The 27574-nt window shown below is 38.9% G+C and overlaps 1 protein-coding gene across 5 annotated transcripts in view; it reads right to left on the reverse strand.

Annotated features, from left to right (window-relative positions):
- Positions 1-1759: 1759 nt before the first annotated feature.
- zmp:0000001168 (signal-induced proliferation-associated 1-like protein 2) overlaps positions 1760-27574 on the reverse strand; it is a 40648-nt gene continuing 14833 nt past the window's right edge. For 3 of the 5 annotated variants that reach the window (XM_043243726.1, XM_043243727.1, XM_043243728.1), the window contains 16 exons: positions 23326-24960; positions 21690-21814; positions 21033-21221; positions 20179-20353; positions 19520-19623; positions 18394-18551; positions 17705-18308; positions 16725-16999; positions 15350-15742; positions 14317-14446; positions 12439-12562; positions 9896-9994; positions 9659-9743; positions 8644-8722; positions 8306-8507; positions 5366-5499 (listed from right to left, as the gene is read on the reverse strand). In XM_043243726.1, coding sequence (XP_043099661.1) covers positions 8325-8507; positions 8644-8722; positions 9659-9743; positions 9896-9994; positions 12439-12562; positions 14317-14446; positions 15350-15742; positions 16725-16999; positions 17705-18308; positions 18394-18551; positions 19520-19623; positions 20179-20353; positions 21033-21221; positions 21690-21814; positions 23326-24451 — 3849 coding nt within the window. In that variant the 5' untranslated portion in view covers positions 24452-24960 and the 3' untranslated portion in view covers positions 5366-5499; positions 8306-8324. Of the gene's footprint in view, positions 5500-8305; positions 8508-8643; positions 8723-9658; positions 9744-9895; positions 9995-12438; positions 12563-14316; positions 14447-15349; positions 15743-16724; positions 17000-17704; positions 18309-18393; positions 18552-19519; positions 19624-20178; positions 20354-21032; positions 21222-21689; positions 21815-23325; positions 24961-27574 lie in introns of all 5 variants that reach the window. The other 2 variants (XR_006251310.1, XM_043243729.1) reach the window with 2 other exon arrangements.

Here is a 27574-nt window from a genome sequence, read left to right on the forward strand (position 1 = left end):
GAGTATTGCTGTCACCCACGGCCTGCGCTTGGCAGATACACCACAGAGAACGCCTTTGAATGTGCAGTGTTTAGAAAAGGTCTCCAGGTCCGAGGTGAAGCGCCGAGGGAGCTGCAAAATGAATTTAAGTCATTTTAGCTTGCATCTAATATGCAAAACATCTCAACCGTGTGATTTCTGCCAGTTGGTCGTAATATCACAGTTCGGTTTAGAGCAAAACATAATAGTTAGCACCTGATTGATTACACCGAGCTTTCTAAAATATTAAATATGAAAATGATGAAATATGCACTAATTTGCATATTAGTGCAAATAGGTGCAAATACGACCGTGCATTTGTGTAAGAAAACTGCAGAGCGTGATGTAAGAGGATAGATAAAAGATAAATCATAAAGTAAAGCTAAATGCCAAGGAACAAAAAAAATATTTAGCTTGAGCATTGAGCTTTACTGATTGCCTTTCAACAATATTGTGGACGTGAAGGTTTCAAAATCAGGTAAATCACGCTGGAGTCTGCGTCCCGGATTCTGGGGCTCTTGCCAATTCGACACTTGACTACTTCAATGCTCTATTGGCCGGCGTGACTAAACCTCTGCACATCATCCAAGAATGAAGCGGCGTAATCACCTTACATGCTGCTTTCTGACACAATGCCGTCCAGAGCCAAGGTGACGCGCTAATATCGCCAATAAGAAAGTGCAATGCAAACCATTGTGCATAACTTGTAAAAAGTAAAAATTGGTTCACTCAGAATTCGGACAGCACCACAAAATGGCTGACCCCCGATATAGTGCACTATATAGCGAGCGGTTTCAGACACGGCTTATGTTATTAATGTAGGTTTGCCGATTTCAAACAGATCTTGAGCTTGGATTTCTGAAATAAGAACCATAGCCCCTGAGTAACTGCATGTTTCCTCGTGCCGTGTACGATCAGTTTCTGTTCCTCTTTGGTGGAACGAGCTGCCAATGTAGTCTTCTATACCACAATGAGGACTTATGATGTCCCTCAAAAACAGGAAACTCAGGAGAGACAGGAAGCTCAGAACATTTGGGATCGAGACAGGAAGCACAGGAAACTCATGGATGTCGGGGAGTGGAAGGACTGCGGGGTTCAGACCGGGCTCTGGTTGGAGTTCATCGGCGTTAGTGATGACAAACCTAGGACTACAGCAAGGATGCCTTTCCTTCTCCTTCCTTTAGTGGTCCGTGGATGCCGCCTCTCCGTGAAGTACGGTACAGTTTAATTAGAAAAAGCAATGAAACTTTAAGCTCACTCAAACTGGTCTCAGAGCAGGCTTGTCTAGTTTATGCTTAAAAATGTCTCTTAAAAAGTCGACCGCATTCGCCGTTCAATTTACAGAGGCATGAAGAAATAAATACTGTAATGAAACAATATGAGCTATAGAGTTTATTCTTGATTTCTGTGTCTGGTCCAGATCATTGATATTTCACTGCTTGTTTAATCTACTTTAATTAAAAATTCGTCTCAAGCGCCCTCTGTTGGAGAAAATAATCACTACACTATTGCTCAGACACACAGTTAGTTTGATTTAATTTAACAGCATTATCCTTTACCAATAAACTAACCCATTTGACTATACACAATTTAAGTAATATTACAATCTAAATAGACCACAAAAGGTTAGTTCACCCCCATAAAATAAAGTGGTATTAACCAGAGCAAATACTTTAGACTTATCCCTCGTATAAACGTTTCATCGAAATATTATAAACGACACATTTCTGACACCAGCTCATACGGAAACAAGTTCAGTTTTTATTGCCAGGATCCCTCAGGTTCACATATACAATACTTGATCAATCCCTATTAGTTAAAAGAAACAAGTCCAGCTCCAGTGATCACCATACCATTTCTTTGCATGTTCTGACTGGACGCCACGTTCCTGTCGGTCCAGTCATAATTCTTTCACAGACCAGTGTGCATAGTGCGTGGGTTTGTGGTTTGCCATACACCTCAACGTTTTTACTTTCGTGTGACAATACTTATTTATAAAAGTGCCTGCTATCGACTCTGTTTTGGGAGCTGATCGTTTATGGGATCGGTAGATATAACGCTATTTATTGGCAGATTTGGCAATTTAGAACAGTCTTCGACGTAACTACTAACAGGGACTACGTTTAATCTGCAGATCGGTCCTCGGGCATGACATGGCTAGCAACATGACATAAAAAAGAGCAACACATCGCTAACAAAGTGGAAAATGCACATTCCTAAGAGTGGTCTGGATTGTTAGTAAGAGGCTTTTAAATGCACAGCCTGCAAATGCCACAGCTGTAGTGGAACGACGCGAAATTTGGCACCGCAACAATCCACTGGCTTTTTATCTGCGTGATTCGCATGGCTTGATTTCCTGGAGTGACCGTGTAAAAGCAGGCCGTACTTTAAAAGACCTTACAGATGTTTCAGTGCATAATATAAGCATCACAGTTAAAACATAAGGACCGACATTTTGTAAACAACTGTAACACATGAATCAAACAGTAAAGCGTTACCATATGATGAAAAAAGCATTTATGGCTTCGTAAAACACTATACCATAAAAAAAGACATTTCCAAAGCCGTCCCTCTGAAATACATTTAATCACAAACGTGTTTGAAAGTAAATTATTACGTTTTTTTCTCTCATCAGAAAGGTTCTGCGGATGAAGCGTCTGGATCCGATGCATACGTATCGAAGGTTTTTTTTACTGGAAACCACAAAATGTTAACATTTCAGTATCGAAAAAAAAGGTAAATTCACAACACAGCTTTAACGCAAAAAAAAACAAACCCAAAAAAACATTTATATATATAATAATGATAAAACTGTTAAGAACATGAAAAGATGGAGTGTCACACATAATTTCCAAGCAGCCACGATTGAGTTCCTTTCCAGTGTAATTTCAGTAGTTTTCCACTACTTAAGAAAATGTCTTAACGGTTGATATTATTCCAGGGAAACAAAATATGACCTGCTATCATGTCATGCCTTAATATTCTTACATTTGAAAAAAAAAAAAGAAAACATTCATTGGCTCACAAATTTGCATCCCTTCCGGTTCAAATATACATATCTAGCAATAACATCCACGTTTTCAAGATTAATAAGTTATTACATTTTTATAAATACATACACAGATACAGAAGGTGGCTTAGAAATTGCTTGTCGCATTCGCGCGCTTTCACAGCCTCCTACAATCTAAAAGACTATGTTGCACACAGATGAACAGGAAATAGTTCTTTTACGCCGCTCCTTTGCTATGTAAATCCCACAAAACGCATCACCGATCGCATCCGTGTACTTCCTGTCTCTCCGCATTCGTCAAACTCAACAAATTCTCCACTAACGGCAACAACTAAGCTCCAGGTCCGTCTGGATACAGATTTACACACATCGGAGGGAAGTAACACTTATTTTGGCTCTACACTTCTTCACAGAGAGGAATAAAGATATAGATTTATAATTTTTTATCGCAATACATCAGAATCTGCTGGTACCAGGTTATCACAGTGACTCTAAAATAAAAGCAGTCGTTAAAAAAAAAGGACATCCGTAGGGGAGAAGACGTGTGTGATGTATACGGTAATGCTGAAGGACGGTTACGTAACTTTTCGTTTGGTTTTCGTTCGAGGCTACGCAGAGGACACAGCCCAGTCGTCTCGCTCTTCTCCTCGTCACATTATCAGTGCACCCTTGGGTGAGGTAAAGAGCGATATTTGGGTGCAACGTGGAAAATAAAAGACAAAATAGCAGTTTTATAAATATGTGCTGTCTCACAGTTCAGCATAAAGCACTCTAGGCAATTTGTGTGAGAACAAAGTAGAACTGGTCTGGCTGCACTCTTTATAAATAGAAACGCTCTATTTTAAGTCATGCTCAACAACTAGGAATGGTTTTCTTCTCAAATCAAGAGTCCTACTTCGTCTCCGAGCAGGCGTCTGCGAGGCTCGTTCAGATTCGGTGGGATCAGGCGTAAGGCTTCATACCGAAAAAGATCACAATTTGTCCCGTTGCTAACATCCAAGTGGGCGGCTCTACAGCTGTGAAAAGGCATGAAATGAGCATTTTGCCATCAAATGTACAAAGAATTATTCCAGTGCTGAAATCCGACGCCCGAATTCAAGTGGAATTCACTTTTCAGTGCTAAAATAAGTCAATTGCCATACAACAAAAATATTTCGACATGTCTGGCATGTTGCACCCTTGTGGAAAAGAGAAGCACTTAAATGAATACATTTATATTTGCAATTTTAAATGAACGAAACTGCAATTCATTTACAGTATGTTAAATGCAAAAAGGCCTTTTTGACCCTCTTAAGTTGCACTTTTCACGTTATTTCGTAATTGTCTTCAGAATACGATTCAAATGCACCATCGAATAAACATTTAGGATGAGCTTAAATATCATTTCTACTTGTATTTAAACAGATTTGTAATTCAGTACATTTAAATGCAAAACTGAGTAACACAACAGATAAAGTGCTTAGCATTTTAGTCAGCACATCAAAATAAGTCCTTTAAAAGCGTTATTAAAACTTTTAAGTTGACACTGGAACTTTTTACTTAAGAATGCAGTCATGAAAGTACGCTTACAAAGAAATGGCCTTTTATCTTCTCCGTAAGTACCAAATAGGCTTTTAATGTTTGTAGTGCAAGAGCACATTCGACTCAATTAAGCAAGCTTCTTTTTCACAAGGGTAGTCGCCAACCAAAAAAAGCACTCGTGAGGTTTTGCTAGCATGTTCACTTTAAAGTCAAGCGAGAAGCCTTTTACCCGCTGCCAACAGAGAAAAGGTTCGAACGGGCTCTATTTCTGATACTGTGATGGTTAATAGAGAGTTACAATCACACTGACATGTTAATAATTTTCCTCTAGTATTTACACTGAAGGTCATCGTCTGAAGCCGCACTGAATGTATTGCTCGGCGTCTGGATCGTTTGTTTAGGACCCTCCGGTTCACCATGTAGGAATCGGATGAAAAATACGTAAAGATAATATGATTTTGAACATTTCAATGTTTTCCGAAGTCGAATCTGAGGCTCGCAAATAATGACAGCCGGATGTTTCGACTGAGATCAGATCTCGCACCGAAGGCTATCGTTGTTAACAAGCTGTCACAGTGATGGGACGACTTAAATCTAGCCCTGAAAACCTTGTAGGGTGCCACCGAGTAAGTATAATTTGAGTAAGAACGTACGTAAGCCGGCCAGTTTGTTTTCGTGCACTTTTCTAGTAAGGCTTATCGATGGTCTTGTCGCTTAAGAGACGTTTTGAGGGATTAGCTAACATTTTCATTGGCCTTTTCATGTGTCTTCTGGTCTTTCTCGCCACCATGGTTCGGCCTTCGATGCTAGCAGGGTTTGTTGACGTTGCAGAGCAGTTCGGTGACTTTAATGAGCCGTGCCACGGTGCTCTGAGACTCCTCCTGCAACCGCTGGTTGTTCTGCCTGAGACTTTGCACCTCCGCTTGCAGCATTGCCTTGTCCTCTTTCTCCTGTGGGAGGCATGCAAACATAATGACTGTTTAGGGTCCAGAGTTCTCGCTCTGTATTGGCAGGACACATCCACGCCACATGAGGGGTCGCTAAGTCTGAATATGTCGGTGGAATGACACACGGATGAAGAAGACGATGGCTGAAGCTTGGGAAAGGATGGATGGCTTGACTTGCACATACAACAAAACACGCCATGTTATTCCATGCTGCAATGCACACGCTTATACTTTGAAATGCATATATAAATGCATTTTTGCATGCAGTTTTGCAGGTATATACTGTGTTTGGTGTCTGTAATATTATTCGATCGCTCACCGAGGCTGCATTTATTGGGACGTTTTCTACGTAGGCTTAAATATATTTTAAAACGTCGCATTTTTGTAAAAATAAAATAAATCACAACGACACAAAATGTTTATATTTCTTGTGTGGAAAAAGTTAGCACACCCCTACATCTGAAGTGCCTTTAATCGCTTTTACACGTTTTACATGAACCTTATTATATATAATTAAATCTAAGCAAATAGCACAAAACCAAAGAAAAATCTAAATGTCTTTGTTGCTTTCGATCAGTTGAATGCATTCTTAATAATAAAATTAATCAATCATTAAGCAATCATAAAATGTGCATAATGGAGGACTGATAGGCAACTATACGATATATATATATATATATATATATATATATATACGTTATTTCTACAAGATCGCCTACTAAACTGAAGGGAGTGCTTATTTTTCCTTTTTGAATACATTTCTGTATATTGTAGACCGAAGAAGCAAATTAGTAGCTTTTATTAGTCATTTTAGTAAATCAGGACCTGCATGCAAATTAGTTCTTGATTGCAGCAAAAAAAAAAAAGTTGAAATGTGGCATCAGGCATGCATCAATGATAAGAGCGTTCATTACGCGCTGGACACTGACAAGAAAAGACATGCATTTTTAATAATGTTCATGCATCCTATGTGATAGAAAAGAAAGACTGAAAGAGGAAGGATGCCTCTAAACATGGTAGTAATTCACAGTAGACTGTTATCTGTGCATGTATAATAATCATATTTTATAAGGCCACACTTTTCTCTCAAGGTGACCGAAGTCTTCAAAAGACTATGATTTACTTAGATGAGTGTGTGGATAACCGTGGGACGTTATGCAGTCGACCATGCTCACCCTCGCTTTCCCTTCCTGACCTTATGAGGATAATGGGATCAAACATAAGAGAACTGAGACCCTGGATCAGCTATAATATTCTTCCTGAGGGACCTTAAAGCTAGAATATAATATAGTGTACATGCACTTCAGTCATACAGGTGTGAGTCGGTGTTAATGGTCTGCAGCAATCCTATAATGTTTATATGCATGTGTGTGTGTGTGTGTGTGTGCATGTGCATGTACACACACACACACACACACACACACACACACACACACACTTTGGCCTACTCTGTCTGCTGACCAGCCAATTACAATTAATCTCAAATCTCTCCTAATGAGTAATAACAACAAAATTACAACACTAAAGAAATTTAGCTCATATAAGCAGAAAATAGCGAAACAGATAATTCATCATTTAGAAGTAGAAGTTAGAGAATTAAGCTTGGCAGAATCTTTCACAACCATATAGAAAAATTCAAGAAAATTATACAAAATTGTGCCAAAAATGCTGTCTCGTTATAAAAATAATAATAATAATAATATATCATATTAAATAATGAATTGTTAGTGCTCTACTTTAAACCATTATATATATATATATATATATATATATATATATATATATATATATATATATACTAACCACTAACTTTTAGCTTGAAGATCATGTTTTCCACTCCCTAATAAATGATTAGGTTACATTATGTCTTAAGGTGTCCTTGTTATGGTGTAATTATATATTTAAGCACTGAGTACTATTAATTACCAGCATGCGTAGGGTTAGGATTAGGGTTTGATATAAGGTTAGTTGCATGTAATTACACATGATTTACTGTGATTACTTCAGCAAGTAACATGTAATGCGAAACAAGAACAAGGACACCAAAATGTTAGCACAACATATTCCAACTTAACACTGTCTCTTAAACCTGGCCTATTCCAATCCAAGACGAGACATTTAGCTAAAACACTTTACATTGCGAAGCCACTGGTTAAGGTTGGTTAAAGCATTAACTAACATCACCTCCTTCACACCCGTCAAGGAATAGTTCACTTTAAAATCACAGTTTGTTGAAAATGATCCATTCAAGATGTAGATAAATTGGTTTCTTTATTAAATGTGGAGAAACGCGTCATTAAATCCCTTGCTCAGCAAATGGATGCTCTGCAGTGAATGGGTGCCGTCAGAATGAGTCCAAACAGATACTATAAAGATTTGTTGGGTTTGTCGTTCAGGCACGTTCGTGTTCGGTTCGGTACATACCGGCCATGCTGGAACCGGGTTTCAGTACCCAACCCAACCCATCTGAAGATGTTAATCGATGGCCTGGGCTGGCGAGGATTACTTGTTGATAATTGTGATGTTTATATGTTATGTTATTTTAGCTGTTTGGACGCTCATTCTGACGGCACCCATTCACTGCAGAGCACCCTTTACTGAGCGAGTGGATCCAACACTTCTCCAAACCCGACGAAGAAACGATCTCATCCTCATCTTGGATGGCCTGAGGGAGAGGACAGTTTCAGCAAATTTTCAGTTTGGGGTGAACTATTTCTTTAAATCGGTTGTTAATCAAGTGAGAACCGTCACACATGTCGTCGTTGTTTTTTTTGTTACTGATTGAGTAAAAATCTCATGCTCTACTTGCCTTAACTGCCATTGGTGGGTTAGTGTTGAGAGTGAGCATGGCTGCCCATTGTCCCTCCAGCAATCTTCTCATCTCCTCTGTTCACCCTGCTCAATGACAAGACAGGTTTCTTTTGCTTGTCCCGCCCTACCTCTACAGTCCCTCTGTGTGATTGGCTCTGTGAAGTAGCAGTGGCTCTTTGAAGTAGCGAAGAGGGCAAGGACTGGACGGGGCAGATATACAGACAAGGATGGGTGGATGTATTGAATGGGAGATATTTGAAGGAAGGGGTTACAGTGTGGGAAGTGTGCTGCGACAGAGAGAGCTGTGATGTGACAAACCCACAGAGGACAAAGTACCTTTTGGAGGTCGTCCTGCAGTCGCTTCAGCATGGCCTCTAACTGGGACACTTTCTCCTCGAGGTGACCAGGCGAGTCACTGCCAAGACGAACGGAATGATGTCCAGTCAGGAGTTTGGATTAGTTGCGTGCTCACAAAGGCTGAATTTATTAAAAAAACGTGTTTTCTATGTGAATGCATTGCTGCGATCGAATCTGAAATTTCAGACTCCAGCCTTCGGAGTCACATGATCCTTCGGAAATCATCCTAACATGATGATTTTAAAATTATTTCGCAAATTAGATTGAGATAAGATTGACACTAATTGTTAAAAAATAAGCAGCAGAATTACAATGATTTCTGAGAGATCTTGTGACAAATGGAAATTCATTAGAAAAAAAGAGTTACACTTTATTTCACGGTGTCTTTGTTACAGTGTAATTAAACTCTATAGTATAGTTCAGAGTAATATTAATTAACTACATGTACTTACTATATGGTTTGGCTTAGGGTTACTTGTAACAAGCGCACCTTAAAATAAAGTGTTACTGAAAAAAGTTATTTTTATATTGCAATAAGTGTTTTAAGTGTATGCTTTCTCAAATAAATGATCGAACAAATTTTTATTTAAAAAACAAAATTATTCGAATGATTTTTTTGACCGGTGGTATTATTACATGATATATATTTTGCATTATTTTCTGAGAAATACACGTGTGCCTTATTTGCCCACTGTCTGAACATTCAGACTTCAAAGTTGTTCCTAAAGTTATTCCTTGTCAAATATTTGGAGCACTTTTATTCTTCCGAGGTTCCAAAGTCGGCATACTGTAAATGCAGCATAAAATACTGTGAAATAGTATAACAATTTATATTTACAGTAAAATGGATTTTATTTCTGGCATCAGAGCAGTATTTTCAGCACGCTTCTTAAAATGAAAGTTTTCTTTGAGTTGTAAAGCAACATTCGCTAACTCCCTTGCCTCATGTTTTAAATGTGCTGAATGATTTAATGAAGCCGTGAGTCAGCCTCACCTGTCCTTGATGTCTTTAAACCTGGTGTCAGCCTGACCAAGCTGACTTTCTGGGGACGCCTGTGATCCATCTCCTGACTTCCGGTCTAAAACAGGAAAGCGCATTGTTAATATCCATCTCGTCACAGAAAAGTCACCAGACCCGCTCTTGTCAGAGAGCGAACTACACTGACTCACTCCAGCTCACACTTCCGCATGTTCAAACACATTTCATCCACTGAAAATTGCCATTTCTCACCTTCCCGAGACAAAGCTTCCAGAATGTTCCGACAGGCATTGGCCAGATCAGAAATCGACTGCCACTCCTCCTCAGACGAATCTGTCGTCTCTGAGAGAACTGAAATAAAAATAAGTATCGTCTTTACATCGATTATTTGCTGGCATCTATGAGAAGTGTTTTCGGTCTCAAAAAGACAAGTCAACGCTGATGAAGCTACTTACTAGCAATTAAAAATGATAAATTCTTTACTTGTGCAACTGTTTGGCGTTCATTGGAAATCTTTAGCCTGAAATGTTCTGTGCATAAACAAACACAGTTTTTGGACAGTTTTGGATCACTAGATTCGTTTATGGTTTGCGACCTCTGCTCTCCATTACATTAATTCCCAGTGGGTGTGAAGTTTATTGCATCGTTTTTCATAATCCTGAGGGTCTCTGGTTACAAAGACGACCAATCAGAGCTGCCGTGGTCTGTGCAGATGCAACCTGAGTTACACTGGAGAGACTGTGCAGAACAGGCCCTTAGTCCGTTTTTAAATCTGAATATTGTATTAAACGCTATTCACTAGTACACTAGTGCACACTGAGTACAATTAAAACAACTGCTTTTTCACAATGACGAAGAAGCATTAATCAGAGCTTAAATACATCATTAACAAAATTAACACAGAATACATCAAATTCTTCACACACATGAAAACATAACATTTAATTAATCATATTTATATATATATATATGAATGTAACATTTTAACTGCAGTTAGGCTTTCTGAAGCATTTGCAAACGACTTATAATTGCTGCTTTGCTACAAATGTAAGAAAGTAAAAGGTGGTTACTGACAGTCTAAGTTTGTTGAGTATTTACACACAAGTGCATCCATATGCATTTTAAAGGAGCGCCTGGAGAGATGTACTGTAACCGCTCAACAATCAAGGGGCAGAGGCACAGAACAGATGGCCCAGAGACAGTGTCTTGATTTGAGGCCGTTTAATACTCTTATCCCAACCAGCCCCAGCCTAGCCCCCATCTGTCCGAGCTTTACACTCATTTTAAAATGTCAGTGCCATTCAGGCCATGATTCGTATCTTTTTAAGCTCGCTGAATTTGTTTATGGAGCGGAAGTTGGTCGTGGATCAGCTTATTTTTAAACGGGCAGCATTTACACTACAAGGGCTCAGAAACAAAAGGCACTGAATGCGGGAGTAATAGAAAATGAAACCTCCCAAAGGAAAAAGAGGAATGGACCCTCCCTGTAGCTAAAGACAAAAGAGTATAAAGGATGATGAGCTAATCAACAGAGCAAAATACCAACAGAGAACAGATAACTGAATACAGTTCTACAGATCTATCTATCTATCTATCTATCTATCTATCTATCTATATATATATATATATATATATATATATATATATATATATATATATATATATCTTCAACTTATTTAGTCAACTAAAATATTTTAGTTCTCACTTAAATTAAAATTACAAATTTTAAGTTGACTCAACTAAAAAAATGTAGGCAGCACAGTAACAATTTAAGTTAAAACAACTTTGTTTTACAGTGTGTCTATCTATCTATCTATCTATCTATCTATCTATCTATCTGTCTGTCTATCTATCTGTCTATCTATCTATCTATCTATCTATCTATCTATCTATCTATCTATCTATCTATCTATCTATCTATCTATCTATCTATCTATCTATCTGTCTGTCTGTCTGTCTGGCCAAATTTGGTTTAAAACAAGGCTTTGCTTTGATTTCATTTAAACTGCCCAAACAGGAAGCAGAAAGAGGAATAGAAGCTTGGAGGACAAATAGAGATGAGTATAATCTGCATAGCAATGACATTTATTACCAAACCATTTTAACACATAAAAAGAATTTCTGCGAACAGTTTTTGTAACGGAAAACTCACAGTAAAAGCGATTTATTTAAAATTATTTTTTTTAATGATTTCATTCAGTGCGAACTGATTTATAGAAATGAATCAGCAGCATTTTAAGGATGACATGTACCGCACGCAGTACAAACAAAACACAACTTTTGCCCCAGTTTGTATTCTGGACGAGTCAACGCTAGCCGCAAAGTCTAGAATTGTGTGTGTTTTGTCATTTTTATTCTTTAGGTTGCTTCTATTAATTAGTTTTTAGCTTCTGTTGATCTTCATAGTTCAAATCTAATTAAAGTAACATGTATTATTGTTGATCGTTTTCTCTGTAACCGTGTGTATGACTTGATTCGGATTTGAACACATTACAGCCTTTAGGTTAAAGGAAAGAACTCCTGCTGCTTTTCAATTAATTACAGAGTTAAACCTCTCACGGTTTAATATATCTAAAGATCCCATCTGTACTTGTGGAAACTGCACTTACCGATGAAGTCAAAATGAGGCTTTGTATGCAACACAGTCATTGCAGACGTACCTATATAAAGGATTATTAAATAACCCACTGCAAATAGCAACAGGGCTGTGGACGTATAACATTAGCTGCACGAGCCCTTTGAAAATAATACATTTAACCTGTAGCGTTATTGTGGTGGCATTAAGAAACGCTTACTCTTAGTGATGGAGTTATGGAGGCTGAGAGCTCTGGAGTTTCTTTCTGCACTTTCCATGCAGGAGGACCTCAAGGTCACATCGCTGACCGACGGCCGCTCTTCAGACCCCTGATCACACACGAACTAGACGGAGAGGAGGACACACCATCACTGAGAAGAAGTGGCACAATGCAGTTAATCCTGCTTGAATTTGAACCTCCAAGTTATGGTATTGTCATGCAAGTAGAAATGATGCATTTCGGTAGCACTTCAGCCGAGAACTTACTCCTAAACGCCTTTGTAGCTACTTTATACTTACTTTCTTGGGTAAGTCCACTATAAGTGCATTGTAAGTACATGCACTGCAACTGAGAATTCAATGCTACAAATGAAAGCACCTTTCAAATGAATCGATAAAATATTTCTTGCATTTTCTTGCTGTGATTCATCATACTCTTTTGTCTCAGTGAGTTCTTATGCTACACATAATGATAAGTCTCAAAATAATTCAAATCAATCATATAAATGAATAAATCATCATTTCTATTTTCTCATCATATTAATCTTACTTTCTCTTTAAGTGCAAAAACCCTGAATAACAGTTGCATTATTTTTTTATTTTCATTTAATTTGATAGATGCAAACCAAAACGTTTATATAAAATTTATAACGACTGGTTTCATTAAAACAAACAAACAACATTAAAAAGAAAAAACTGTTCTTATTGCATATCATAAACGATCATACTCTCGCTCTTGTGCCACTAAGTACATTTGTTTAAATATCATTTGATGCACACAAACCAACAGTTTATTTATTCATTTCATTTAAACTTAACTACTTAAAGGTGCGGCATCTTAAAAAAAAAAAAAAAAAAAACAAATAATTTCTACTCAATGCCCTCAGTTGGACAGAAGATACAGTATGACGAATATGAACAGATAAAATGCAGGAAATAGAGGGAGTGAGAGAAAGTGATTTTATGAGGGGAAGAAGGGAAAGGATGAAGTGGGAGGAACAGAAGGGAAGGAAAGAGAGAGAGAGAGAGTGGGAGATAGATCTGAGAGGTTAAAACCCTTCTGAAAACACTGCAATCACTTTCCAAATACAGAGAGTTACACAAGCAGATCCGTCAGATGCCCTCTGTGTGGGAGACAGACACCGAACACAGCGGCAGCACGTCACGCCATGATTCAGGTGCTTCAGCGCACCGAGCTCTTCTGTAAGCGTTCGTGTCCTTAGCATTGTTTCTGAGCAAGCTGGCCAATCAGACGCGCAACGACTCGCTTGTTTTCACCATGCAACGATTTACATCTCGAAACATGGATTTTAACATTCGTTTCGGTCAAGAACCTAATTAAAAATGCTAAAATATGAGTAAAATGAGTAAAATATGACGATTCTCAAACTGAGAAATCTCATGGAAAATGTTGAATATTTAAAAAAAGAAAAAATAGGTGTATTTTATTATTGTTGGTTAGTAATATTTTAAAATAGTTTTTAATATTCGCCGTTTCATTTTAGTTAAAGTTTATATTTAGTTGTTTTATTACGCAATGTTTTAGTTATTTTATTAAGTTAAAGTAAAAGATAGTGAGAAATGTTGCCTTGGGAACCAGTAAACTAATGTGTTTGCTTTCAAGTCACTTGGTGCGTTCTTAAGTAGTTTGTCTTTTTCTCACCTAAGAAACATTAGGAGCATTCACTCGACCTATCAATGCATAAAAAGACAACAACTCGACTCGACTTGAATCTCATTGTCAATTGCATCAAATTGAATTTTCTTTTTCTTACTATGATGATCACGTGATCATTTCTCTCTTTTCACGACAATCAGTGCATTCTCTGTATTCCTTCCCTCGGCTGTAAATCAACAGAGCAGCGTGTGCATTAGATACCTGTTCCTCTTGCTCCAGAGGCACTTTGGGTTTGACCGCCAGGATGAGGTCAGGGGTCTCGTCCCGAAGCTCTCCAGGGTTTTCATAGATGTGCCTCTTTGCTTTCAGCCCCACATTATCATATACATGCCTGACGCGTTCACAGAGGAGAAACATCAGTTAAACAGAGTAAGTCAAAGATACAATAGAATAAAAAACATTTCACAGCCTCCAAAATACTACTATAAAAAGTGTCCTTTTAAATTATTATTATTTTTTGTCTATTGCTCTTATAAATATGAACGCTTTCCAATAAAAGGGGTTGTACATGCACTTATTACTGCAATAATAGAATATACGTGGACTGAATGTAATGTTTTCAGGCACTGCATGTTAACTGTAATTAAATTTAAAAATATTTTATGCAATAATATATTAAAAGCAATTTGAATAAATGTAAAGTGTTTTTAAAGGATTTACACTAAATGAAAATATATATATACTATAGATATTACACAAAAAAAACCTAAATGTAAGATCAACTTGAATTATTTAGTTTTTTTCGTTAAACATTTTTTATTAAGCATTTTTTTCATTTTAGATTAAGCAAAAAAAATGATGTTGCCTTAATGTTGTTGAAGCAATCGATAAAACTTAATATTACGAAAACAATCATTTGTAAATAAAAAAATAGTAAAAATGCCAAAAGCACAAGGCAAAACCACCGACACTATAATTAAGAAGTCTAATTCAAAACATTAATAATGACTAAATGAATACTAAAACGGATAGCTCTGGTCTTGAGCTCACCAAGCTCACCTTTGTTTGTTGCACATTTGTGTCTTTATTTGCCACTTTTATTTTGTGAATCCTTACTATGTGCATAAAATAACCGTTTTCTAAAAGCAATACGCCTTGGTTTACTCCGCTTTGCGACGTGCCTAACAATGCCCCTTAGCTGTTATAAATTCACTGTAAACCACGGCTTCACGGGGCTTATTGCTTTATTTCAGAAGCCCGATTTAATCTGTTTAGGGAGAAGATGCAGGCAAACCCTTCAATGATGTCCTGGTACGGAGGGTGTCCTTCTAGCGAGTAGCTCCGTGTGAGAGAGACGGGGGTGACTTCGGGGCTCTGGCTCTTCATGCTGTCCTGCAGGGAAGTCGCCCGTAAGAGAGGCAGGCTGGGTGGAGAGAGGAGCGAATCTGTTTCCATGGGCTCCGGAAACCCCATCTGCTCCTCGTGCGTCTCCTGCTTTGGAGTTTCCAGGTCCGTCGTCTTATTTTCAGACTCTTTCTTCTCCTCTTTCTCCCCTCCGCCGGCATCGACCTCAACTTCTTCGTCGTCGTCGTCGTCGTCGTCCAGAACCCAGGCCTCGCCTGACCGTCCCTCTCCGGATTTGCTCTCGGCGTCCTGGATGGCCTTCTGGTAAAGCTCAGAGAAGCTCCTGAACTCGAGAACAACGGGACAGAGGAGGTGAAGAACAACAAACAAAGTGTGCGTGCGCGCATTTCGCTGTTAGTCATGGATGAAGAGATCAATGCTGCTATTTAGCTTTTTTCTTTTTTTGAAGTGTATTATATAATCAAAGACTTACATAAAGCATGTTGAATCAGTCGCTGTATATAGGATATGAAAAAAATGCCATTTTAACCCATGATCTCTGTGTGTGTGTGGATCAATAAGCATTATGAGAGTTGAATGACATCCGAGCAGCTGGTGAAACACTGACTAAAACATGTTCATGTCAATAGAATGAGGTCTGTCCTTTTATTCATTTGCTCCCTCCTCCTCTCTATCCATCTGTTTCCCTCCCTAGGGAGCACAGATAAAAATATACAATACAAATGCATATGTACAAATAGATAATTGGATAAGACATAATAAGATATTAGGTAGACAATAGAAATTCTTGAGGCAGTGTAATAATGAGGCAGATTACAAAAAGTGGCTTTAAAAGTCAGTCCACAGCGATTGCATGCAATAATTATTTCCATACTTACATTAAATTGGAATTAAAGTGACAGTAAAGTAATGTATAATGCAATAAAAAAAAAGATTCGATTTGAAATAAATGCTGTATTTATAACTTTCTATTTATGAGAGAATCCTCAGAGCATGTTTCTATGTTTCGTATTATTAGCTTTTTTTAATTCTGGAATAGATATAATATAAATTAAACTGGCTTTCTCATCGGGAAGCAACAGACTTCTTTCAAAAATGCTAAATAAAATACCTTATCGACCTTTCTGACGGGTTACATATACCATAATAATTACATGATCAACAGCACTCCACTCACTGCTTACTATTTTTAACTCGTCAGCCCACTTTTGACTAAAAACCTTATCCAGAGTATGCATTCTTGACGTCGCCCACCCCGTTTTATCCTCTTCCTCTGACACACGGGCACCCGTCACCTCTATTACCTGCGTGGTTTTCCGTTCTCGTCTGGAGGAATGACTGTGATGTGTATCTTTTGGGCCGTGCGGAGGAGTCGGCTCCGCTCCTCCAGGCTGAGGTGCACCAGGACCTCCCCACAGAGACGGACCACGCGAGCCCCCAGCTGCAGCCCGCCGCTCTCCGCGTATCCGAAGCGCTGGAGCTCCGTGACAAAGCCTTCCTCGCTCATCAGGAAGCCCGGCTGACCGACACCGTCCCGCAGGGGGGTGACCTCACGCGCCTCACAGCCTCGCGTCACCAGCTGCGCGCACGTACAGAAGAAACACGTTAAAACTGCACACGACACATTACAAAGTCTTAACCTCGTAAAGCAGGTTATCATATGTGCCCCTGAAGCACAAAACCTTAAGTAGCACCGGTATATTTGCAGCGATATCCAACAATACGTAGTACGGGTCAAAATATTTTATTCCAAAAATCATTAGCCTATTAAGTAAAGATCATGTTTTCTCAATATTGTCAATCATGTGTCTCAATCATTTTTGGTTTGACTGTATATTGCAATGCAATCCAGTTATGATTGAAAGATGAACAAATAAACAGATCGTTATTATATTGTTTTTTACATATTTGATTTGATATTCGGTGGCTGAGACTGTGCTTTCAGCACCATGGACAGATTTCACGCCAGAATCGTCCGTTTAAATTAATTCGATAGTCAACAACTTTCAGAAACCGCTATCGCTGCAAGACAAACCCGGGCGCCTGAAAAGGCTCTGCCATCCTTGGGAGGGACGGGCAATCTTTCCACACTTCAGACACAAATTTGCAAATGTAATATTGTCCTCTCATGAAGTGAAATGATCAGTCTGCACGAGGGAAACGGACATATAACAGTGAAAACGCAGAAACCCCGAAAGTTCTGTGTTTGGCAGGGAAAGATTTTAACATTGTAGTAGTAGTAGTTCCTTTAAAACACACTCCAGTATTTTTAGTTCGATCTCACCTCCAGCCTCTGGACAACCTCCTTGATGTCCTCCACTTGGCTCTCCGACGTCGTCACAGTAACCGCCTCGCCTCTCTCGTAGAAGATGTCCAGCGAAGGGCCACCCTGAGCTCCAGGCTCGGTCACGGCCTTCCAGCCGATCACGTCGCGGCAGCCGCAGTTGAACACGACGGTTCGCGTGGATCGCTCTATGAGCACGACCGACTCCGCCGACACGCCGAGCAGACAGGACAGGCTCAGACAGTTGCTCTCGCCGCTCTGAACGACGGCGACGGCCCACACTAAAGCGCCGGCGCTGTGAAGCTCTGCGCCTTTGGCTCCCTTCAGCTTCTCCTTGCGCTTCCCACCCAGGGACAGCAGGGGGAATTTGGTGGAAGAATCAATGGGCGTTGTGGTGACGTAGTTTTCCGCCAGGTCTTTCAGGTACTCTTGCCGCGTGCGTGTGGCCATCGAGCGGAATTTCTCCGATTTCTCGGCCGCGTTCTCTGCGTTAATGGCTTTGGCGAGGAGAAAGTCGCGGAAGGCAGAGGAACGTGGGAAGCGTGCGCCTTTAGGGAAGAGAGGACCAAAGAGAGGGATGTCCTTGGAGCGAGTTACTGCAACTCTGAGAAAGGCGGAGATGAAGACATGTTTAGTTTTGCTTGTAACATTTTAAGCTTTGTTTCTCTTCAGTGCTTTTTGCGTCTTACCTGTAATACGTGTTTTCGGTGCAGGGCTCGTGGACTCGGACAATGATGAACACATGCTGAAAGTGAGAACGGATGGCTTTGGGGGTAAAAGGTAAAGCACCTGGCTCCTGGAAGACTATTGTGACAATATCGTTCCCTATGTGCCTCTTCCTCAGCAGCTATGAGAAAGATAGCGAAAAGGACATAGAGAAACTTTTAATTCGGAAAGCAATGAAAAGCGCAGTATAATAAATTCATCAGACCTTTGTGAAAAGCAAGTTTGCTTAATTCTGCTCATTGTGAAGAATGTGCGAAAATCTATATATATTTAAAAACAAAATTGTACTTGAAGATAATGTTAATGAAATAAAAGTGACTTAAAATTGTTTCTTAACACAATTAACTTTTAAAAACATTTTAATAATGACAAATTAAAGCATTATGTTGCAACAATATTTGTGCTCTAAAGAAGCACATTTATTATATACTTATTATATACACTTATTACACTATCATACTAAAGCACATGCAAAGAACTAGATTATAGTCCTATTTAAGTCAAAAAATAGCATTTTAATATAACCTGAATAATAATTATCATGCAATTAAATGACTGAAAGCATTACATTGAGTTAAAAGACACTTAAACACTTAAAAGAGTCATGCTGCCTAAACAGGTAATAACGTAGAATTGGTGGGAGGGGCTAAACAATCAGCTATGTAAAATCAGTGGGTGGAGCTAAACAGGCAGCGATGTACAATTGGTGGGCGGGACTAAACAGGCAACAACATAGAGCCAGGGGGTGGAGCTAAACAGGCAACAATGTATTATGGGTGGGCGGGGCTAAACAGTCAGCTATGTAGAATCAATGGGCGGGGCTAGCTGTAGAAGACGGTTTTGATCTTCTGTGGAGATGGTTTTTAGCCTTTAGACTGCTTCCAATATAAGAGTTTTTAGACTAATAAGGTTTTAAGTTCTGAAACCCACAGGATGTTTTTATAGTACAATGACGTCTATATGTCAAAAGTTTGATTTCTCATTTTATGACCCCTTTAAGTATATAAGTGTTGCTACCATTGTGCTGTGGGTAATGTTTTTTAAGTGGAGCTGAGTTTCAAAGGGGTATTCTAGGGTTGTTTGGATTACCTGTTGTGTATTGTTGGGTGTGTATGGAAGCATGGTGGAGACATGGAACATAATCTCGTAATCCTGGTAACGAGTATACAGTGAGTGTGTACCGGTGGAGTCGGCTGCAATAAAAAAAAAACAAACATTCATAACAGTAATATTGTAAAACACACCATTTAAATACTATACCATATTACCATTTAAAATATGTGTTTTCTATTTGAATATATAGTAAAATGTCATTTATTTTTGTGACGCAAAGCTACATTTTCAGAATCATTACACGATCCTTCAGAAATCTTTCTAATATGCAGATTTCCTGCTCAAATCAGCATAAATTAAAGCAGCTGTTCTGCATCATATTTTTGCATAAAACTGTGATAGTTTTTTTTTTAGAATTATTTAATGAATAGAAAGTTCAAAAGAGCAACATTTCTTAAAAACAGACACTGTAAAATCAACAACAAAAAACAAAATATTACTGATGCCAGACTTTTGAATAGTTTGTGTGCAATCACCTAAATGTGAATTTACGTTTATCTTTTTGTGGAACAACTATAAAAACGAAAAATAAATATCACAATTACATTCTGCTTATATGCGCAATGAGTGCAATAACCACAATACTATTGCACTATAGTGCAGTTATATGAAAATTGACTGCATGTTGGTCTCACTTTTGGTGTCTAGTTGAGCTCTGTACTTCTCCCAGCCCTTGAGTCGCACTCGCTCTCCAAGAAGGTCCAGAAACTCATCAAATACTGGCCCGGCGCTCTCATTGTTATACATGTCCTCTTCAGTACTCTGTCCTGCTCTGCAGTACATAATGCCCACCTTACGCTGAAAATTCAACTTCACACATATAAAACACACAAAGGATGAAATTACAGCTACCTCTCCAACTCGAGGTTTACACACGTAACATCATTCTTCCTTATTTGGTAATTAAGCTGGTTTCACATTGCACGCTCCAAGTGTAATTGGAGCAAATACTAAGCGTGCATATATACAGTCAGGTCTGTATACATTTGGACATCAGAAATCTTTATGTTACAGTTACATAATGGGTATAGAAATGGTTATGGCATTCTATGTAAACTTTTTGTTCAACCCCTTGAGATAAAGTTTAAAGTCTGCACTTCAACAACATCTTCATTGTTTTATTTCAAACGCATTGTACTGGCGTTTAAAAGTATATACACTCAGTCAGTGTTTGACCTGATTAGCTTCTACAATGTATATACATTTAAATGTTACAGTATGTTTGGAAATACATTTACATTTATGCATTTATCGGCGAATTTGCAAAAGCAATTCATCACTACTAAAATAGGAAGCAAGACAGAAAGCATTGGGGAACAGCCCTTGTCAAGTCAGTTCTCTGACTTTGTGTCTAAAATAGAATTTGCACCTACTATATCTATCATATATAATATTTTAAGATGTTTGTTGCTACACTGTTTCTAGCAGCCTTTCAGTACCTTTCATTTCTGCAGAACGACACAAAGCAGCTCAATATAGCAGCTCTTACCCCCTGCTCGTCCAGTTTGAGGAGCGTGTCTCTGACTTTAGGGGAAGTAGAGGCCAGTCTGAGGCAATGTAGGTTGAGATCGGGCAAAATAAACTCCAACAGTCTCTTGGGCGAAAGGCCACGTGGCGTGGTGTGGCGTGCTGCAGAGGGAACGGACTCCTCCAGGATCGAACCCCTAAGGGTCTTGAGCTGCAGAAAAACAGCAGGGACCAAATAATTAATGAGTGCAAAAATAGATTTACAGGTGCCATATCTTATACATTATTTATATTTATTTCCCCCCTGAGGTCATTAATGTAATTTAGATTGCTGCACCGAATTTCAGTAGATATATTTTTTTGTTATTTTTTGTTTTCGGAATAAATTTCCAAAGCCTCATTCATCAAATATGCAGAGTTTTTTTATATATTTTACTTTGCAACGTAAATTCGTCCATAAATATATTTATGTAATTAATAATGATTAATAATATAATCTTATAACCTGATTTAAAAAAAAAGCAGGGAGAGGGTGGAATAATTAAAGAGTCTGGTAGACATTAAAACATTATTAAAGGACCTAAAAGAAAAAATAAACACGATGACATAATTCATTTAAATTAATGTGTTAAAACGTTTCAGAATATTCGTCTAACGTGTGAAAGAGTGTTGTATTTACTTCAGTGGTCCTGAAAATGATTCTGTAGTTGTACTGGGATCCACTCGATCCCTCTTTTTCCTCCCTGCGGAAGCTGACAGCCACCGGCCCCAAACGCTCATCCATGCCAAAGAAATTCTGATGGTCTGGAATAAAAGATTTTAACAATTCATACAACATGCTAGAAATTTCAATAAATGGAAAACAACAGAAACAAACACCAGCAGAAAAAGAGGAACAGTGATTGTGTAACCTTTAACGGCTCACTACTGCGATGAACAAGCGTGCATTGCAGCTATTATGAGCTTAACATCCAACATTTAGTTTTCTCAACACATGGAAGTCTACACTATTTTTAATTAGCAAACCATTATTGCGACAACCCCAGGTATATTTAAAAGCTTTAAGTTTAATATATTCCCTCCTTTTAGATGTCACATCAGTTATCATTACTGCAGCAAAAGTATACAGTTTAGTAATTATAATGACATGTAATGTATAATGATGTATAAGGGCACTGATCGCTTATCTGGACAGAAAGTATTCTGAATATCTGGGGGGGGGGGTTATTTTGTTGAGCACAAAAGCAAGTCTAAAACTAAATGTCAGGGACTGACAGTCTTTTTCGTAACATCTCACAGCACTGAATGTGAATAATAACGGTTGAGCCATCTGTTGTACTTTTGTGGGAATTTTAATTTTGTTAAGCCCAACACATATTTCGTGTTAACGGGCCATTTAAATGTCATTCGCTAAACGTTTCCTGCACCACATTTGATGCAACTGAGCCTTTTCAGTCAGAACATTTTGCCTTCTGACGAAATTTTTTCTTCCAAATCACATCAGAAAATCATTTGTTTTTCAATAAGGAAATAATAAAAAAGTTGAAAATGAAGTATTGAGTAGGGTTAGGGTAGGTGTAGGTAGGTCTTTATTGTCCCCATAAGGATGTCAACCATGGCAATAATCGGAACTGTTTATCTTTAAGGTGCACATTAGTGCCTCAGAATAGTAAAAGTGTATAGGGTAGTGCTCAGTATGTAGTAGTAACCCTAAAGGTACTTGCATGAACCTTTTAGAAGTAACCTGTAACCTTTATCCCTTACCTCAGTGTAATATAGTTGTATCCCTTAAGGTACTTCTAAAAAACCTAAATAAAACAAGTACCTTGGAGTAGTAACACTCTATATAGTAGTAGCCTATAAGGCATTGGTTCTCAACTCCAGTCCTGGAGACCCAGTGCTCTAAACTTTTGATGCGTCTTCCTTTTTAATGCACTTGATTCAGATCAGCTTGTTAGGAGAGAGCTCCACGAACTGAACTGAGGCCAAAGTATCCAGTATATAACAATGTAGTAAAACTGTCGGCACTACAAGTCAGTTTATTATAACGTTATGGCAGTCTTCTTGCTGTTTTCTCCTGAAACATTCATAATCATTACTTCTGTGGCAAGCTTTATGTGTGCGCTTCAGTACTTATAGGCTATAGGCAATTAATGGCTCATTAAAATTACTTATATGGTTTATCAATATAAATGTGCAATTAGTTGACTAATTGCTTCAATTGAACTACTATCGGTCAATCAGAAAATCTTTAGTTGTATGTGATATGCTTCTTCGAAAAAGCGCAAAACATATGTCTCCACACGCGCACTCACCTTTCATGTAAAAGTACTTGTGATAGTACCGAGCTCCTAGGTCTGCATGCTCTATGAAGTAATTACTTTTCCCCTGTGCCTGGACGTGGCTTTCCCTAGGCTCCTCTAACACGGACACAGCATTGTTGGGACTTTGAAGACTCCTCCATCTGTGCCTGCCGGCCCGCGGCAGGCCGAGCCCCACGCTCTCCTCGCCACCCATCTCATTCCGAAAGTGAGGACAGCTGAGAAGGAGATCATTATCGTTCCCATCTCCTTCATCCAGCAAGGACTGCTCTAGGTCTTCCGAACCAGTGCCGCTTCCTAAACCGCTCCCTCCGCCCTGAGAAACCGAGGAAGGTGTGGATTGCGAAAGCGGACGGAGCTGAGAGGCAGCTGACGCACCGGACGTGATGTTCTTCTTGCGCCCGATGCTATCCCGATTGGTCGCAGCCTCTGACAGGTCGAAGAGGATACTCTGTACATCATAGTGTGCAAAATTGCGCACCCAAGCACCACCTGGGACTTGGTCACAGGAAAACTGAGGGGCCTGCAGAGGGGATGGTTTGGCCTTCTTCCCGAGCCCCTCTGGTTTGGGGGGCTTGACCGGTTTTGATGTGTCTGCTGCTGGGGCACAGTTTCCTTGATACACGCCGTCTACCTCAGGAGGTGCCTCTTGCAGACCCAGGAGAAGAAACGGATCTTTGAAGCGCAAGGCATTGGGACTGAGAACACCTTGACCTTCCGAACTGGGATCTACAGCCTGGGTTTGTCTTTCAAGTGAGGACAGGCTACCGTACTCTCGGTGGAGGGACTCGCACTGCCCAGTGGTCCCAGATTTGTCCCCCCCTACTCGGAGCAACTTCCTCCCGACTTGACCCGCTGAATCCAAATCTCCGAGGGTGACGTCACTGTTGCTGCGCTGCATTATGTGTCCACGACCTACTGTCCTCAGATTTAGCGCAGCTGCGCTGGGTGTGACGCTCTCGCTGTTTGTTCCATCTCCCTCTCTCCGAGGGGGCCATTCTGCCACGATTCGTGTCCGCACGCTACCACCATCCTGCTTGGGGTCAAAGTTCACTCTCGCTAGGGGCGGGCGTGGGCTCTGCCTGCGAAGCTTGCGGATGAAGAGATCGTCTGACTGCATGATTTAAAATTGTGGGAAGCTCTGACTTTTCAGTTGCCCTTGCCCCTTTTCGTAAGCCTCTGCACCAGTTTACTGCATCTGAGTGAATAAGTCAGGAGTTTTTGGGGAACTTAAGTGACTGGCACAAATGTTTCTTGTTCTAGCCATGAAAACTGAAATTCTCCAACACTGCCAGCGGATCTCTGTTCGATAGGTTCCTCATTCACTGAAATATTCAGAAGGGCTGAGCGCAACCCTCTGCCTTGGAATAAAATAACAGCCGTGCAGGCTCCAGAGATGATTTCAATCTCTCGGTAAACATCTTAAGTTCTGACATGCAGGATTACTCTCATCATAAATGTTATAGGATGCATCCAGCAGAATGACTATGACTGTACGTGGACTGATTGAAATTGGATTCCCAGTCTGGTTTATTCTGAGTCAGGTATGCCTCGTTATGACTCTCTGTTCACGGCTGACCGACAGTCTCTGCACCCTTAGGGACCACGGCTGCATCCTCCACCGTATTCCTGAAACACAATGAAACAGGTTATTATTAGTTTGTATGCGATAATAGATGTTGCATTTTTTTTTGCAAATTTCATTGTGTTGCTTGGAAGTACATTATATGCTGTAGTAAAATCTGCTTCACCACTTACTGTATTCTGCTGTACACTGTATCGATCTGTGCAGCTATTAGTGGGAAAGACCGCTTTAAGTTATTTATATGAGAGTGGTTTGTGGAATGACTTTAAACAATCACTTACTTCTTATATTAAAAGTGGTCAGACTTTTGTCATGTGGACAAGGTTTAACAATCTGGCACTAAGCAGAAAATGTATTGTGTACTGTAAAACAGCTGAAGATGAAAACAAGAGCAAACTCTTTTCTCAACTAATAAAGCACACATAGTATTATGAGAGGTAAACCTGCTGCACAGTCAGTGATCTATTTAAGCATAACGCAATATCCTCTGTACACACTTTTTGTGATGCGTTTGCAGTGGAAACACACATAAAAGATCATATAGGCTACACTTCAATAATCAAAATCCTTGACTTGGCACAGATGTCTTGGTAATGTAAAAATGTCAATAAACAAACAAATTAAATGATGTTTATTTAAAACCACTAACTGTAGCTTGTTAACTTTAGTTAGTTTAGTTTAAAAGTTTTTCTTTTGGTATTGAAAAGCAATGGACACTTCACTGGTATTGACCAAAACTGTGCTGTATTTATATAGGCCTACATCTTTATTTCCGACTAGAAATATCTACTATATAGTGATGTATACTGTAACTGTAAAATATAAATTACAAATAGAAATATACGAAGCTCTGGAACAGCATTTCACAAGAAATATTATATTTATATAATATATAATAGAATATGAATATAATATTTCACAAGAATAATATTCAGAAGTTTACTTATAATATTAGTTTGATTTTACGTAAAGAACAACAACAAAAAAAAAAGCATTATAACTTAATAATCTATTTTCTATCCTGTTTTGGGCAGAATGGTCTGTTTCTATAGGCAGGGCTCATTTGATACTTGAAAGTAAACGCTAACTGCTATGCCTGGCTAACAGTTTTGTTGTTAAACGTGTAATTTGGCTTAATAGTATATATCTGTCTGGAACAGACTATACGATAGTGATAAAAATACCTTTACTCAAACTTATGCAACATTACAACTGGATCCAAAATAGTCAGACTCAGCACTGAATTATCTATTACTATTAGTCTCTATCATACTGTAGTAAAGTAAAGCAAAAAACAAACAAACAGTGTTTCACTGACGTGACCTGGAGCTCTTTGCTAATTTTTACCATGTGTTTACACCAGATGCGAGGGGCACATCGCGACTATGCACAACAGAACCAATTATAATTAGCAGTTCTGTTTACACTGGTTGCACAGACTGACACAATAAATCTCCTTCTGTTAACTAACGTCGCATTCTATTTCTGATGTATTAATGTTCAAAGACAATTCAAAGGATATTTCAGTATTCTAAAACATTTTTAATAACGTAATGTCAGCAGTGTGGTTCTGTCGACGGAGTAATCCTGTGTTTGCGCTGAGTATTTCCTCTCCTCCTACGACAAATGTGTTTCAGTGGGCGGAGCTAAACCGGCGGCGATGTAGCAGCAGGCATTGATCTTCTCCTAAAGAGTCATTTCTGGGCTTGGTTTCAGTAAAAGCTGTCTTTAACTAACGAGAGAGTGTTGAAAGGTGCAGGATGTTTTCATAAAACATTGACCTGTTACATGTCAAAAGATCATAGGAAATTTGATGTCTCAGTTCATGACCCCTTTAATGAGGAAGGAAATGGTTTCCACACACTAAATTCAGCTTTCTGCTCATTTTTTCAATTCTAAATTCTGTGCTTTATGATTTAATATTTAATAACAAAATATCACACCTGACGAAAATCTAATATTGAATCCACAACAAAACTGAGATGCTGTATTGCAGACGTGTTTGCATTAAAAATTCAGTGATATTAATAATAATCATTTGAATACTTTGAGAAGTACATTTTGGTATACGATGCTAATGTATTTCTCTCACCTTTATTTTGGCAGTGCAAACCTGTTGAGGTGCTTACAGAACAGCTATGGAAATGTTCATGCGTTGAAAGAAACACATGCAAAATGTGACTTTGAGTTTGGGTATCAGATGAAACTATGCCACAGAGACACAGAAAATTATTACAAAAGCTACATGCACTGACTGGCTGCTGTTACATTAATCCATATTGAGTACAAATGTCCAGAGCTTATCATCATTATTGGCATTATTCATCAGAAACTCTATATGATATCATTTATCACCCAGCCATACTCCAGTCTATGCATTATTTGTGCTCCAGAAAAAAATATTCTAGTTCCATTTACTAAGTAAATTATCACAAAACATGTTAATTGTACCTAAGGTGACAATTTATATCTCAGAACACAGCTCTCAAACACAGCTAGACTTACCACTTACCTAAAAGATTACGATTTCAAGTGATTTCCATCAAATTAAGACTCAACAAAACGTGCTTCGTTCCTAATTTACACATACTGACATCCAATTGATTTGAACCAGGTACTGCTCACGTTAAGAACCAATGGCAACAGCAAAAAACCATG

This window comes from Puntigrus tetrazona, chromosome 7 (assembly GCF_018831695.1).
Source record: "Puntigrus tetrazona isolate hp1 chromosome 7, ASM1883169v1, whole genome shotgun sequence".
Lineage (NCBI taxonomy): Eukaryota > Metazoa > Chordata > Actinopteri > Cypriniformes > Cyprinidae > Puntigrus > Puntigrus tetrazona.